Source organism: Leucopleurus acutus (assembly GCF_964270905.1).
Source record: "Leucopleurus acutus genome assembly, chromosome: 5".
In the NCBI taxonomy this organism is placed as follows: Eukaryota; Metazoa; Chordata; class Mammalia; order Artiodactyla; family Delphinidae; genus Leucopleurus; species Leucopleurus acutus.
In genome coordinates, this window is record NC_139147.1 from 70,834,148 (window position 1) to 70,850,269 (window position 16,122).

The window sequence follows — 16,122 nt, forward strand, 5'->3', positions numbered from 1 at the left end:
TATATTCCCCAAGCCACCCCCTTTATCTAATTCTCACACAATGAGCCACTATTTCTCCTGCCCTAAATCATTCCCAGGCCAGGTGCTAGGAAACTAGAGACCATCTCTATAGCCAAAGCCCACCAGAACTATTCAAACCAGCCAGTCCTAAGCTGTTTGCTCTGCCCTGCCCTGCCCACCGAAAGCACAACAAAGGCTCTGGCCCAGGCTTTCCCTTCATTCCTGCTTTTGTCTCCTGACCAGAACTTGACACTTCCCCTGTGGCCCTGCATGGCATTCCTCCTTCTCTTGGGAATTCTTCTTTCAATGGCACTGATCTCTCTGTGTCCTCACTCAATCACCTCTACCAGTGAAGATCCTGTGGGTACAAGCGAGACAATCCCACCTAATTCATTTCAGTGAAGAATCACTTTCATTCTAGTTTCTAGGGAACCTTCATCCAGAAAATGTCTCCATTCCACTTTTTACAAATATGAAGCATTTTCAGAGCACTGTCATTTTCAGGGTTGACCTCCTAGGCTAAGTGATACACAGGGCTGTAAAGTGGAAAGGGGTGAAGATAACAGAGAAAGAGAAGGAAAGGGCGACAGAGCCCACATGAAAGCTGCAGACTTATCTCAACCCCGAGAGTGGTTTCTGCGCTTTCTTCTCTCCCAGGTTCCAGCACCATAGCCTCTTTTCTTCTGTCACCTCACATAGGTGGTTCTGTCCGGGTACCACTGGTCTTTCACAGTGAAGCTAATAGCTTAAGTCTCCAACACCCTTCACTTGCATTAAGTCCCTCCCAAAGATTACACCTAATTTTGTATTTGTATCCTTTTTACTAAAGAGAATCGCTAAAAACTTTACAAGCTTCATGCCCTATAGAAGCTGGGAGGGTGATAGGGGTCACGGCTCCAGGAATCCCAGATGTGAGCCCTTCTCTTCCACCCAACCACCCTGGACCCCAGTTTCCCTCTCTGTACAAGAGGTGCTAACAAGACAGTCTTGTCCTAGGTTCCCTTTTCTCCTCAGATGCATTCATTTCTCTATATTCTAACAAAGCAATATGCTGTTACCTAGCATGTGGCTGCCAAGGCTTGCTTTGCATATTGGCTTTTTAAAGATGCTAAAACGGGCCTAAAAAACGCATAGCAAAAATGTAAGTCAGTTCGTCACTGTACACTGGCTAATAAGGGCACAGAAAAAAGAGCAAAGCTTGTGCGATGAAGCCTGAGACCAATGCCCAAAATTATAACCTAAAGATTGACTGCATTAAGATCAACCAGAGCCGTATTATGGGGTCAGGGGGTCATGGGCTTGGTTCCCACCAGGGTCTGCCACTCTTTGTATGTATCTTTGGGCAAGTCATTAAACATCTCTAGGCTTCTCTTCTGACAAGCTAAGCAAGGGGCCTGGACCAGAGGATCTCAGAGGATCTCTTTTTTCTTTTGAGTTTGAGAGTTATTCGCTGCAATAATTTGTACCCCCTCTGTCTCTTAACGTGTTCGCTTCCTTCTGCCTCTCTTGCTGGTGCCACTCAGCCTCACAACTCGACCAGACTCTCTTTCTTTCTCTTGCCACGCTGAGCTAACCCAGGTTAAGCCACTGAACTGAGGAGGGGAAGACAGGGAAAGAGCAAAGGAGAGCACAGAGAAGGGAAAGGTAAGGCAGGGAGTCTGGCAGAGCGGAGTCCTGGTGCAGGGTCAGAGGCGGCTGGCACCCTGGCTCAAACGTGGACCAGATGCCACAGCTGGGTCTGCATCAGGCTTGTTTCTAGGGTGACTAGCTCAGGCCAGCCAGGAGCTATCCCACAGACTTCCTAGAAAAGGGTCCTCACAGACCCACTCCTGCTGGAGCTCAAGTCTCCAGCCAGATAAAGAAGAAAGAATATGAGTTGCACTAGCTAATCTGAGGCTTTGGGTGACCCATTCTTGGGCCACAGCATGACACTGCTTCCCTTTCACTTTTTCTGGAGACTGTCCAACCCTAAGAGAAGGGAAATAGCACATCAGATTAGTGGGAGGCATCCCTTATTCCATCGTAATTAAGAGGTTTCTGTTTTAATATCTGCAGCACTAGCTGGAGATCCAGGCAAGAACAGGCACTCAATAAATACCTGGTACACTGAGCTGACTTTTCCCCATTTCCCACACTAAGAGCGCTGGATCCTGCTGGACTTCAGACCTCGCACAGATGTCTACTTTCCATCTCTCCCTGTCTCCAGCTACCTGCTTTCTCCTGCCAGCTTCATCTTCCTGACACACCGTGTCTGTCACAGTCCCCTCTGTCCAGCGACTGATGGAGACGCGCATGGAATCGAAGGTCATCAGCCTTCCATTCACCTCCCTCTGGCACCAGCTGCTCCTTAGCTTTCCAGCCCCATGTTTCACAAACAGCCTACTCGACTGGGTTTCAGTGTGAAATCTGCTTCATCCAATCACTGAACATGCACTGTATTTAGTGCTCACAACGTGACAGGCACTGGGCCAGATCCTTCTGCATATGGCATAAGAACCCTGAAAATCAGGTATGCTCACCCCGTCTCGCAGTTGTAGAAGCAGACTGCAAGCCCAAGAGTAACTTGCCCAAGGGCCCAGCACATCTAGTGGCACAGTCAGAATTCGGAACCCAGGTTTCCAGGTTCAAGTCCACCACCCAACCACACTGCACATCAATGCAGTGCCTGGGGACAGAGGCTCCCGAAACAAGACTCGCACCTCCACAGGTTCAACAGGCCCTCAAATACACACACACACATTCCCAAACCACTCCAGACCCATCTAGGCCCATCTTCCTAACTAGAAAGCACCCCATCTTCCTCAATGGACTGCCCACCCCACATTGCCCATAGTGTCTTGCACAATGTGCCACACTCTGGTTTTGGCCGAGGGAATCACTCCGGACTTGGGACTCCTGCCTTAGGTGTTTTACCTGACCTTGCTGTGCTGAGTCATGCATTCATGTGCCAACTGAACCCTCTGACCATCCATATCACTACCTCGTGGACCAAACACACACTCCCCGCATCAGTTTTTATTATTAGCCAACATTTACAGACTGCGTCCTATGAACTGAGCGCTATACTAAACATTTACATGAATTATCTCTGTTAATCTTCATAATTCTCTAAGGTACGTTCTATTACTGTAGTCGTTTCATAGGTGAGAATACGAAGGCTTAGCCAGGTGAAGCAACTTGCCCAGAGTCACAACACAAAGGGTTAGAGCCAGTACTTGGACCCAGGCAGCACCATCAACTCTCAGATCTACAGCCTCTTCTCACTTGGTCCCCTTGACCAACACACACATACACATACACACACACACACACACACACACACACACACACAGCTACCCCATCTGGTCCTGAGATGAGTAAAGCCAAACCAAGAATCCATTCATTGGGCTTCCCTTGTGGCACGGTGGTTGAGAGTCCGCCTGCCGATTCAGGGGACACGGGTTCGTGCCCCGGTCCGGGAAGATCCCACATGCCGAGGAGCGGCTGGGCCCATGAGCCATGGCCGCTGAGCCTGCGCGTCCGGAGCCTGTGCTCCGCCACGGGAGAGGCCACAACAGTGAGGGGCCCACGTACCGCAAAAAAAAAAAAAAAAAGAATCCATTCATTCACCCCTCCACCTAACTCACAAGCATCCCCACTCTTGCCAAATCTCCTGAGAGTTACTTTCCAGTCACAGTGATCAAGAGCAGAACAGATCTGAACTGAAGGGTTTAGGGTAACACCCCCCCCACTCCCAGCCTGTCTTCCCACTGGGCACTGCCTTCTTAGTCCCGTGCTCTTCAGGCCTCAAAGCTCTTAGCAGAATTCCTGCCTCCCAGACCTGGAGTAAAGGGAGAAAAAGCTCATGGGAAACTTCTAGAGGGCCAGACACTTCGAACATATCAGCCATCCAGCCTGCTCTCTGTTCCCATACAGGCTTTGCTCAGGCCACTGGGGCAGGAGGCATAAAGCAGAAAGGATTAAAACCCGGACCTTGGCAACAACTATGCCTGGGTTCAAAGTACCCCCATTATTCATCTGTCAACCAAAATAATCATATCTACTTCAGAATGTTGTTGTGAAGACAATGCATAGTAACTGTTCAGCCCATAATAAGTTGGTAGTTATTATCATTTTCTTACCCTCTCAGCCTCAGGGATGTGCTTCCCAACTTTACCACTGATACTTCAAGATGTAATACAAACAGCAGCTCCCTCAATCCCTAACCAGGTGAATTCCGTTAAGTAGAGCCAGCATTGATTGAGCATCTTCCATATGCTGAGCACTAATGGCAGGGACTGAGGACACAAAAATGAATAAGACATGCCCCTGAACTTCAGGAGTTCACAGCCTCAAGGAAGACAGGAAAGAAACAGCTTACTTCAATGCCACACGGCAAGTGCAGTGACAGAGCATGCTGCCAGAGGGAGCAGGGGAAGCCAGGCAGATCACAGGGGACTGTGGGGGCCAGGGCAAGGAGTCAGAACTGAATTCTAAAGGCAGTGAGAAGCCACTGAAAAGCCTTAAGCAGAGGAGGCAAATGCACAGACTTATGCTTTAAAAAGGGATCACTTTAGAAGAGATGTGAGGAAAGAAGTTAGGAAGGTATGAACAATTCGATTAAGAAGTAATACAAGACGGTGCAAGGGAGACAAAGGGACAGATTTCAAAGATGTCTAGATAATGAACAGCAAAGGCCATGACATTGAACACTGTCTAATCCCTCAATGTTCAGAGATTGAGGGAGAGGGAGATGGAGAGGAAGGTGACGCATAGGCCTTTACATCCATCATTTTAAAAATCAACTCTCGGGACTTCCCTGGCTGTCCAGTGGTTAAGACTCCCCGCTTCCACTGCAGGGGGCATGGGTTCAATTCCTGGTCAGGGAACTAAGATCCTGCATGCCGCACGGTGTGGCCAAAATAAATAAATAAAAGTTTTTTAAATAAAAATCAACTGTCTCTTAAGGCACTCATAGCAATTTAGCTTGCACTAACATTTACTGACCCCTTGACTGCCAGACACTGCCTTGGGTACTTGGAGGGTTCCAGTGGCAAATCAGCTGAGAGAGAAGTATCAGCAAAGACCAGCATAGGGAAAAGACACAAGCACAGAGCCTCGGGAATGGTGACCTTTGTCTAGAAGGTGGGGTAGAAGGAGTAAGATGCAGGGGACCAGGCTCGAAACTCAGGCTGGGTCAGACTGTGCAGGGCCTAGCCTAAGGAGTTTGAACTCTGAGTGGTGGACACGGGGAGCCATTGAAGGTTTTAACCAGAAAGAGGATCACAGCTGAGCCTTAACAGATTCCTCTCACAGAGATGAAACAAGCGCTCTCTTTTTGGAATCCCTGGAGACAAGGGCCTCACCTTTTCCATCTGGTAACCCTTTTCATGCCTAACACAGTACCCATTATTTAGGAAGTAGTCCCCAAATACATGTTAGGGCCATAAACACTCATGTACAGTCTTGCAAACCCAAAGAAAACGCATTGCCAGTATGATGCGAGACTGGTCAAGCTAAATAAATTTTTAAAATAAAGTAAATAAATCAAGGTTCTCTAAGGGTCCTTGACCACATTCAAAACTTGGCCACCGGCCTTTTCATTCAGGAGTAAACAGCTCTGGGCGAGATCTGAAATATCTCTGAGGAGCTATTCCGGACCTCTAGTCACTCGTTTCTAAGCAGATTGAATACTTCAGGGGCTGGATATAAGGAGCTCAGTACAGGATGGAGGATACAGCTCTGGGCCTGCCAGGGCGAAGGGGAGCGGTACCTTTTGCTGAGCACTTGCCACTTGCCAGCCACCATGCTGCATTTTTCGTGTGTACCCATGTACATGAAGAGGGGGTAACTAGCCAGTTTGGATTCCCCCACCAACCCTGAACCCCATCTGCCTCACTAGCCTCTGCCCTTTGGTTCAGGCCTCCCGAGTGTTGGACCTTGCTCTCTTGCTACTGTGTGAGGCTAGGAGTTGATTCTCTCTCCTTCTGGGGGGCTCATTCCCCCCCGTTATAATGCCAGAAAACCCTCCTACCCCTCTCTATAAAGATGAGAGAAATCCAAGGGGCAGTAAAAACCTCATGGTTGAGTGATCATTGCAGAGCAAAGACCCAGGGTGCGAGGAGCCTCCTGACAAATGCCTAAGTATGGTTGGTTGGTTGGTTTTTAAGGGGCAGCCACTTCAATTCCACACCTGCATTGAATGTTTACTAAAGCTAATGATCAGCAGGGAGAGGATAAAGAAAGAAAAAACAAAACCTGCAGATACCACAGAATCCAGAAATCTATTTGGCTTCCGCATATATGAGTTCTTCAGAAATAGAATTACCTTCTTACATTGGTTTGGTTCAATATTAACAGGAGTTCATATTATCTGAGTCCTCACTCTGTTCATGGAAAACCTCCATGGGTGGGACGGGGTGGGAAGAGGAGTGTCCAGGATTCAAAATCCACTACAAATACCAAAGAAGATTTTTTGCGCACAGATGGTTAGGAATTGGCTGTAACATTTTCTCGATTAAGCTGGCATACCAAAATAAACTTCTGAGATCATTACTTTTAAAATAGTGCACTGTAATGTTTCCATTCAGCTTCCTGCCTGGTGACCTTTGCTCATGACCCCCACACCGCCCAGGCCTACCTGCTGGGCTGCCTCATGGAAGAGTTCCTGCACTTGAGACATCTGGGCCATTCTCCGGAAATGGGGGTCCTGGGAGTCTGGGTGGGGAGACCCCTCTGGAAGGTAAACAGGATTCTGGGTCAGGCTGGCTCCTCCTTCCCTGGATCCTTACGGCCCATCCTTCCTCTATACCAGATAAAGCCCTGGCTGAGGGAGGGACCTTGTTCTGCCTCATCTGGAAACATCTCCTTCCCTCTTTGGTACCCAGACAGATCCCACTCATTCTTCAGAGCCTCCCTGTGCTCAAATGTTGCTGTTCTTTGAAAGCCACAGCTGCCTGCAGCTCTCTGTTTCTCCCTGAGCTCCTTCAGTACGGGGGTCAGAACCAACTGCCCAGCTGCCCAGCCCTTGAGGACAGTTTTACACTCCTCTCCATCCTTATGAACCCCTTTGTCCAGGGCAAGGGCACCATCGGCTCACTAGGACCAGTTGCAGGTGGTGAAAGACTTACCGAGACCCGCTCCGGAGCCGCAGCACCGACCCTTCCCGTCTGAGTCAGCGCTGGGACCCGCGTCCCTCAGGCACCCCTACTTACGGGAACCCCATACAGCGCAGCGCACGCCCCCTCCAGCCTCGGCCCCGCCCTTACCGAGTTCTCAGGAACCCCTGGGGTCGGCGGGAGGCTCGTGTACCAGTGGCCGTGTGTAGACGCGCCAGGGGACGGCGAGGGGGTCTACCTGAGCAGGCGGGCAAAGGTGACCCAAGCCGGCCCCCTGACTACAGGACAGAGCTCCCCGGGGAGAGGAGCCGCCCCGAGACCACCCTACACACTGCCCACACACCAGCCGCGCGGCGTCCGCCCTCACCGGTTCCCGGGACGCCCGCTCCTAGCGCTGGGCCCGCCCAGTCCCCGCCCCGCCGCCACGTGGCTAACCAGGTGTGCGCGGCGCGGGTCCCAGCTGTCTCGCTGACGAGGCATGCCGCCCGGGCTCGAGCACCTGGGCCACGACTCTCGGGTCCAGGTGGAGAAGGACGGGGCTGCAGACACTTCCCCTCCCCAAGGGTGGTGCCTGCGCACCCGCCGCCGCCCAGGAGGGCTCCCAGAAGAGGGGAACAGCAATCTTAACACGGTTGGGGAGGGACTGGGCGGGGGGGTGAGGGTGCGGGGGTGGACTAGGGGGAGGGTCCGCATGCTCTCAAACGTAACAGCCACTGCCTCCACCGCCTCGACAGCTCGCTCACCGCACCCCCGCTGAGGTGCCCAGCCCTGGGATTAGGGGGACAGGACGCGAGCCTACTCACTGCAGTTGCTTCTAAGGACCTGCGCGTTACACAGCACGCAGGAGTGAGAAAGGCTGGGGAGCGGGGGAGCCCGCGGCTCCCACTGGTCCGCAGCCCCCTGGACAGGTGCAGAAGCGTCTGAACAAGAGACCGTGACTGCGCTCCGGGGTTGCCAAAGTGCAGCGGCAACGCGACCAGGTGACCCTCAGACTCGCAGGAAGTGGAATTCTTTTGCCAAGAAAGTGCCCTTGGGCATGCTGAGGTGTGGGGAGGAATTACCCTTGTCACCTTCGGCAATTCCCAGAACCGGCTTGGAGGGGCGGGGAGTGAAGTAAGGTTTCCAGGGTCCCCGGCTTGCAGGGATAAAAAGAAATTAACATACAGAGAGATTAAATTATCGCTATTTCCAATCTGGCATATTTCCTAAGCCTGAAATAACTTGCTAGGCCTCCATCTGGGCTTCTGAGAAACAGAAGGGCAGCTGGGAGTACTTCCCACGCCCACATGAGCCTTTGTGTGAAAATCCCTAAAAATAGAGGTTGTTCTTTTAAAAACAAAAGGGAAGGCAAAGCCATGGGAACAGTGACAGAGCCCCAACCTCTCCTGCTCCAGCAAAGGGTTTTTTGTTTTTGTGGGGTTTTTGGTGTGGAAATATATATAACATAAAATGTGCCATTTAAACCATTTTTAAGTGTACAATTCAGTAGCGTTATTTATATTCACCATTTGGTGCAGCCATAACTGCTCTTTCCAAAACTTTTTCATCACCCCAAACTGAGGCTCTGTACCCCTAAGCAGTAAGTCCCCGCACCCCTCTACTCCCAGACAGTGGTAACCTCTAATCTATTTTCTGTCTCTATAGATTTGCGTCTTCAAGCCTATTTCACATAAGTGAAACCAGACAGTATTTGTCCTTTTTAAGTCTGGCTTATTTCACTTAGCATCATGTCCTCAAAGTTCATCCATGTTGTGGCATGTGTCAAAACTTCATTCCCAGCAAAGAAGTTTTTAATAACCCATCTCTGTAAGAGGAAAGAACCCCAGGATAAATTACAGATTAGCCACCTGTGAACAAAGCATGGCTAGGTGGGCATATTACTGGAATCCACTACGTGTCCATGTATTACATCTGTACAGAGAGTAGTAGTGCCATCTTTATTATTCACTTTGGGGTCACACATGACACTTTGTTTTTTTGCCTCAAGCTGGTTTCCAGTTTGCCGTCACCTTCTGATGAGCCTCTTTCCAAGTGTCAATGTGAACTTTGAAGAATCCACATTCAATTCCATATCAGCCTGAGCTAAAAACATTAAAAAAGGAAATCAACCCCTCTGTTCATAACCACCTACTTCCTGTCACTCACCACTTTCTAAACAAATGAAAAGTTCCCTTTGAAACTTATGAGCATCTTCTACACCTAAGAACAAATGTTTGTTTCTTTGCTTCATGTTAAGGCTAGAGAAGCCTGGCCATTTGCAAAGAAAAAAAGTGTACCCTGCTTAATGTAGATGTATAAAAATGATACTAACTGTAAACAAACAAAAAACCACTCTTATTGTATCAAAAAATAGCATACTGCATAACCTTTGAACAGAACAATTCCATTTTTAAGATACTACCCTACATGACCTAGTACAAAGATGTTCACTGCATCATTACTTTGTAATAGTTTTTTAAAATTGTAACATCCTGTCTACTAATAGAAGACTGATTACATAAGTTATGGTACAGCCATACTATGACAACAAGCACTAGAAAGAATTAGGTGTTTTTATATGTACTAACATGAAACTTTTTTCATCACATAATAATGAGTAAAAACAGCATGTTGTAGAACAATGTTCTTTTTTAAAAAGTGCATATATGTATATAGTTTGGAAAAATACACATCAATTTGTTAATAGTGGGGAGGGGGATTGAGATAGTGAGTAAAATGGGAGAGGAAATCTAGTTTAATGTACAAATTCTTGATTTTTATTGAATTTTTCTTCTTACAATGAGCACAGGTTATTTTAGGAATCCGAAAAAAAATGAGTAAGAAAATTAAGACAAGCAATGTAGGGCAGATTGCATTTTCCAAAGATAACTGCACTAACATATTCCATCCCATATGCTCTTCTTGCAATACGACATTGACATTCCTTCAAAAAGAGATGGGAGTCTATGTTCCCTCCCCTTGAGCCAGAACGCATCTTTGTGAGTGCCTCAACCAATAGGAGATATGGAAGAAATGACACTGTTTGACTTCCTAGGTTAGGTCATAAAGGCAGTGGGGAGTCCATCTGGCTTCCTTGCTCTCGGAGCACTGACCCTTGGAATTCAGCCACCATGTTGTGAGGAAGCCCAGGCCACATGGGGAAGCCACATGTTCCACCAGTAGCCAGCATCAGCTGCCAGACATGTGAGTGGAACAAGCCTTCAGATAATGATTCAAGTCCCCAACCTTAGATTCTTCCAGCTGAGGTCCCAGACACTGCAGAGCAAAGACAAGCTGCCCTTGCTGGTATCTGTCTGAATTCCTGACCACAGAAACCATGAGAGATAATAAATTATTGTCATTTTAAGCCACTGAGTTTTGGGGTAATCTGTTATTCAGCAACAGATAGCAAATACAAAGTGCATCTAACCAAGGTAAAAAATATTTTGTTTCCTTTCATAGTATTTTTAGTCATTTCAAATCGTTCAAAGTTACTGTTATTGCAGTACCATTATATTAAAAAAATCATAATGTTGTTCTTAAACTCACATCTTTTTTTCTATTCAAGAACCACTCCAGCTAGAGTTGAAGCCCACAATAGTGAGGTTGTTGCTCTGTGTGTCTTACCCTGCTCAGCTGCAGACAGAAGATCCTTCATTGCATTCCTTTCCAGTGGTTGGTGCTGGGAACTGCCTTCTGTGTGAAAACTGGAGAAGAGACCATGTCTTGAAAAATGATCTCATTTGTCAGAAAGTCTGAACCCTGGGGAGGGATCAGAGTGTGGACAAAGTCCAAGAAACAGAAATGTGAAAACAGTTTGAAAACATTAGATCAGAATGTAAATATGTATAATTACAAAAACATATTTCACTGCCTATGCCTTAGAACCAGAGTCAGAAGGGCCACAAAGAGTGGGTCAGCTAGTCTGGTGGTCTTCTCCTAGGCTGTAGTTTACCATCACCTGGTGTAGTTTAAGAAAATACCCGAGTCTGGGGTGGGGCCTGGGCATCAGTATTTTCTTTACACTCCTCAGGTGATTCTAAGTTACAGCCAAGGTTGAAGACTGTGGAATTTCTAGCTCAATCTTTTTTTTTTGCTTCTTTTTTTTCCCCTTCTTTAAGATACCTGAGAGAGAGCATACATCCTGTCCACATTGGTGTCTTACTCCAGTTATAATCTTCAAGGACAAGGAGAAAGCATGAAATATATCACCCAGAGAACACAGGTAATATAAAATACATATATTTTTTTCTTTTTAGTTGGTCATTACGATGCACCTCCCTGGGGCATGCCTGACTTCTAAAAAATCACAGATATTCTGCACACACTCAGAAAAGTTTGCTGGCTCTGAGGGATCAGGATTTGAACCTAAACCAGGTTTAGTTCCAATACCAGCCTCTCTCCTGTACACAATACAACTTCTCTAAAACCAGGTGAAGAGATGAGGCAGAAAAAGATTTTCCTTCTTCCTGGACTTTAAAATGCTTTCCCAAGAACCCCAGAGGCAAAAAGGAAGTCAGTCAGAAGGGCTGGCAGGTGTTACTGGGAGGTGGAAGGGGGTGAATCAGGAGATGCAAACCTGATGGAGGTACCAGCCCCTCACACAGCCTGAGAGCTCTCCATTCCCAGAGAGGTGTGGACAGGACCCCTGGAAGACAAGCCTTGCTCTGGCTTCCCTGGTTGGGCTGAGTGGGGAGGGAGGGGCCGACAACGTCCTGCTGCCGGTGTCCCAGCTCCTGTTGAGCAGGTTTCTCCTCCAGGATCTAAGCTATTTGTTGACTCTGGGGGTTTGCCCTCAGACAAGAGAAAGGCATTCTCCCTCTATCAGCCACCTGGCATCTGGCATGAGCCAGGACCTGGTGGGACCATGAGAAAATATGGGTTGCAGAGAGAAGCCTAGTGAACAGGGTACAGTTTATTTTATGGATGACAGTGGCAGCCTTGCTGAACTGTGACAACAGTGCAATTAGCATTCAGCCTTTGTTTGAATATCATATACGTAAGACCCAATCACAGACCTTCAAGAGTCTAGATGAGAAAACTTAGGTCTGAATTTGAGTCCCGGATCTTCTCTTCCACTATGTGACCTTGTCCAAGGTGTTTAATATGTCTCAGCCTCAGTGTCCTCATTTGTAACACAGAGTTAACGATAAGACCTTTCAAGCCTACCTGGCAGAGTTGTTATGAACACCCTAGAATTTGCTGGGGATTGAAATCCAACTCAGCTATCTGTCGTGTCCAAAATCCACTTTCTTTCCTCCCATCGTGAAATTCACACGACCAGTTTTCTGGTCCCACAGCTGCTATCCACAGAGCCTCAAACTCCCTGGCAGTGCTTCTTCTACACCACCTGCAAGCTCTCTTGGCATCCTCAGGTGTAACTCATAGGGCCTGGATGCCGTCTTTTAACTATATTCTCCAGACATCTGTTGATCACCAAACGGTGCCCAGTGCTGATATACAATGGGGAGCAAGATGGCTCTGGACAGGCAGAAAATCAAGTCAAATTCCCACCCTAATAAGCAGATCATTACAAACAGCCAACCATGCTAGGAAAGAACTGTACAGGGTGGTCCAAGACTCAGGGTGGCACAAGGGGGCGGGTGGTTATGACCTGATCAGGGAGACCAGGATAAGCCTTTCTGAGAAAGTGATGCTGCAGTTGAAATTGGGGTGGGGAGGTTAATAGAGAAAACTGTGTCAGTGGCAGAAAGGGTCATAACCAAGTATGAGAGGCTGAACGCAGTTGAGTAGTGAAAGCAGAGGATGAGAGGCTCACTGCGGGTGAGGCGTGGGCTAATGGCTGCAGAAAACCATGAGGGCCAAGGTAAGAGCTTAGTATTTACCCAAGTAGCAACTGAGACACTTCTGGAGGTTTTGTGCATGGCGTTAATCTGGAGAAAGTACTGGAGGCCATCTAGACTCGTTGTGCAGAAACTTGAAGGAGCCTGGGCAAGACTTGAGGGTAGCCTGGGCTATGGTAGTGATAAAGGGAGGGGGCAGTTCAAAAGGATTTGAGAAATATTAACAAGCTCTGCCTCCATGACTTGCCAATCTGATTGATTAGATCATAGAACAGTTATTGGGCCACACCCAGCAGTGAGTGAGGTCATTTTCCATTAACAGGTCACACATGTGGACCTGCTTCTTTGTTCCTATGCAACTGGGGTAAGGAAAGGGCTGGGACCCACTTGCTCATTGATGAAATCCTGGCTGTCCTGTTTCTTACTCTTCTCATGTATTGAGAGATGTTCTCATTTCTCTGCAGCCAGAGCGTTGTAAGGTGACAAGGGGAAGGAAATGGCTCTGGGGCCTGTAGTCCTGGCCACATACTCTGGCACACTTCTACATGAGGGTATGGGAAACAGGTCTAGCACATGAGAAGATACCTTGTTTCCTACTAGCCATTGATCCTTGCAAGCATCTCCTTTGGGGATTTTGTTAGACGTTTGTGGTTGAGTGCAGAAATCCATCATTTCCAGGCTCCCTAATCATAGCATCATCTTAATGGCATCAAATCTCCACCACCATTTCTAATATCGTCACTGCTAATGCCTCTTTTACGCCATAACATTGTTCATTCATTCACTCATATCTGCTTATGTGTGAGGCATGGTGCTATATTGGGAACAAAATGTCCTCAAGGAGCCTACAAACTAATCGAGTCCCAGAGTCTTTTCCTGATAAACAGTTTTGAATTCTCCCGAAATATTAATACTAAAAAACATTTATGATAAATAAATCTAACTTGTATGAAAGGCCAGGCACCACATACCATCAGTCAGTTGTTTCCGGTTGATGTATACCTGTTACGGCACATGCCATACAGCCATTCAGGAGGAAGAAAACAAAGGAGATAGCAGAGAATAAACAGAAATGGTGAAAGAAAAATAAATGTAAGATGAAAAGGTGAGTGAGCAGGCCCATCGCATTCACACAGACACGCGACCCTCCCTCCCGCCGGGTGAGGCTGGCTGCAGTGCTCCAGTCTTATTGTCCATGACTCTGCTTTGGCCTCATGGGCAGCCAGGTCCCTGCTCACGATTAACCAATAGCTTGGGATTCAAAAGTTCAATATATTCTTGCTTTTGGAAGATGATTTTTTCTTCCTCTGCAAGTCTACTGATTTTCTCATTCACAGCAACATATGCCGTTCTCCATCCCTCCCAGGGTCTCAGATAATGGAATCATAAATTTACAAAATTTGTCATTTCCACCTAACTAGTTATTCTTTGCTGGTCAATTAAATTCGGACAGACAGATCCTATCATATCTTCTTTAATCTTTTGAAAGATATTGTCAGCAAATCAGGAATTTACTCATGTGCTGCTTTACATGAAATGAAGCTGCCAAAATTTGTCCAATTCTGCTCTATTTTGCCTTTGTGCTACTTCTAAAATCTAAACTAGGGAATATTTGTTTGTGCTTTTGTAAGTTTACAAATTATCTCAAATGATGTGATAGTCACAGCAACTCTCATAGGGATTTTCATTATGCCAATCTTACAGATGAAAAAAAAACACTGAGAACTCAGGAAAGATAAGTGACTTGTACAATGTTACACAGATAGGTCAAGGTAGAGCCAGAACTTGAAGGTCTAAGTTCCTTGCTTATTTCACTGCTCCTTATCTGCCCATGCAGAATATTACCAAACTATACGCCTGCTGTCTCACAATCCTCCTCAGCAAAATCACACACAGCTTATTTAAAGCCGTCCCACGCAGCACTGGTTATGCTGCCTTCGGGTGCCATCACCCGCTCCCAAATCCGGAGGGCCAACTCCACAAACTGTGCTGGAGCCCCAAGTTGTTCTGAACGCATTTACTCGGTTGTGCCCTCTTCCTAACATTTAATTTTGTGCTCTAGTAATCAGTCTTAACCCTCACGTTGCCACTGACAAAAGTTACATGATAGTGCTCGAGGTCCCACAAAGAAACAAAGGAAAACTACCATATTGGAGGTTTAAAGATAAATTTTACAGTGGCCTAAACACCTTGAAGGAAATGGCTAAGGAAAAGAGAATACCGCATAATTAGAAGCTAGTGGAAGTTATTTGACACGAAGAGTATCGTAATCATATCTGGGAGTACTGACTAGTAATGCATGATTTCAATCTATTTAAAATAATACTAATACAGTTTCATGAAGTCTGTGCTAGAAATGACTAAAAGCATTGGTTCTACTTCTAGGAAAGAATCCTCCAGCATCCATTTCCAAACCCCAACGAGGGGTAAGTGATTCTCTCATGCATCTTTACCCTCAGGTTTGTGAATCCCTAGAGTATTAATCTTCCATTTCTGTAATAGGTCAGTTCCTTCTGAACAAAGCCTACTATCTCATTTCCACAGACCAGGTTTGAATCCTATTCATAAGCTTGATATTTTAATTAGGGGATAATTTTTAATGATATTCTCTATTTCCACTGTATTTGTATACATTTTCTATCTTCTGGAACCAATTTATTAAAATTGTCTAGAAAACTATTCTAGTTAAAATAAGAAACACTACTACTTACCCATTTGTTGAGGAATGACATATAAATTACCCAGCACAACGCCCAACACATCTTAATGCTGAATATTTGCTTTAATAACCTAAAGTACAGTCCTGCATCCTGCAATTGATACCATCCTGCAACTGATCCCTTTCAGATGCTCAAATAAAGACACTAGTAGCCTCAACCACCTATTATTTGCATCTAGCACAAAGCCTGTTACTAAGCAGGTGATCCACGCTGAATACCATGCCCCCACAAGTAAGGATTCAAATCAATAGAAAACACAATGACTATCACAGATAATACATTCTTTGGGCCCCTTCACCACCTTGACACAGGCATCATAGTTTCAGAATCTTATTAACAATGGGATAAGCTAGGAAAAATTAAGAGAGTTACAACTTTAAGAGTTCATCTGTATAAATTGATAAATACGCAAAGGCTCAAATGTTCTCTACTTCACAAGTCCATTTCTAAACTTGAGTTTTCCCAGTAGTTTGAAAAATCACTTTGAAAATGTCACTCGCATTTACAGTATCACATCCCAGC

General features: G+C 46.5%; 1 protein-coding gene across 1 annotated transcript in view; it reads right to left on the reverse strand.

Moving 5' to 3' along the window:
- SLC12A8 (solute carrier family 12 member 8) overlaps positions 1-6,670 on the reverse strand; it is a gene marked incomplete at both ends in the record, with an annotated part of 130,044 nt that extends 123,374 nt beyond the window's left edge. The window contains one exon of the mRNA XM_082839603.1: positions 6,620-6,670. Coding sequence (XP_082695729.1) covers positions 6,620-6,670 — 51 coding nt within the window. The remainder of the gene's footprint in view (positions 1-6,619) is intronic.
- Between the last annotated feature and the right edge of the window lie 9,452 nt (positions 6,671-16,122).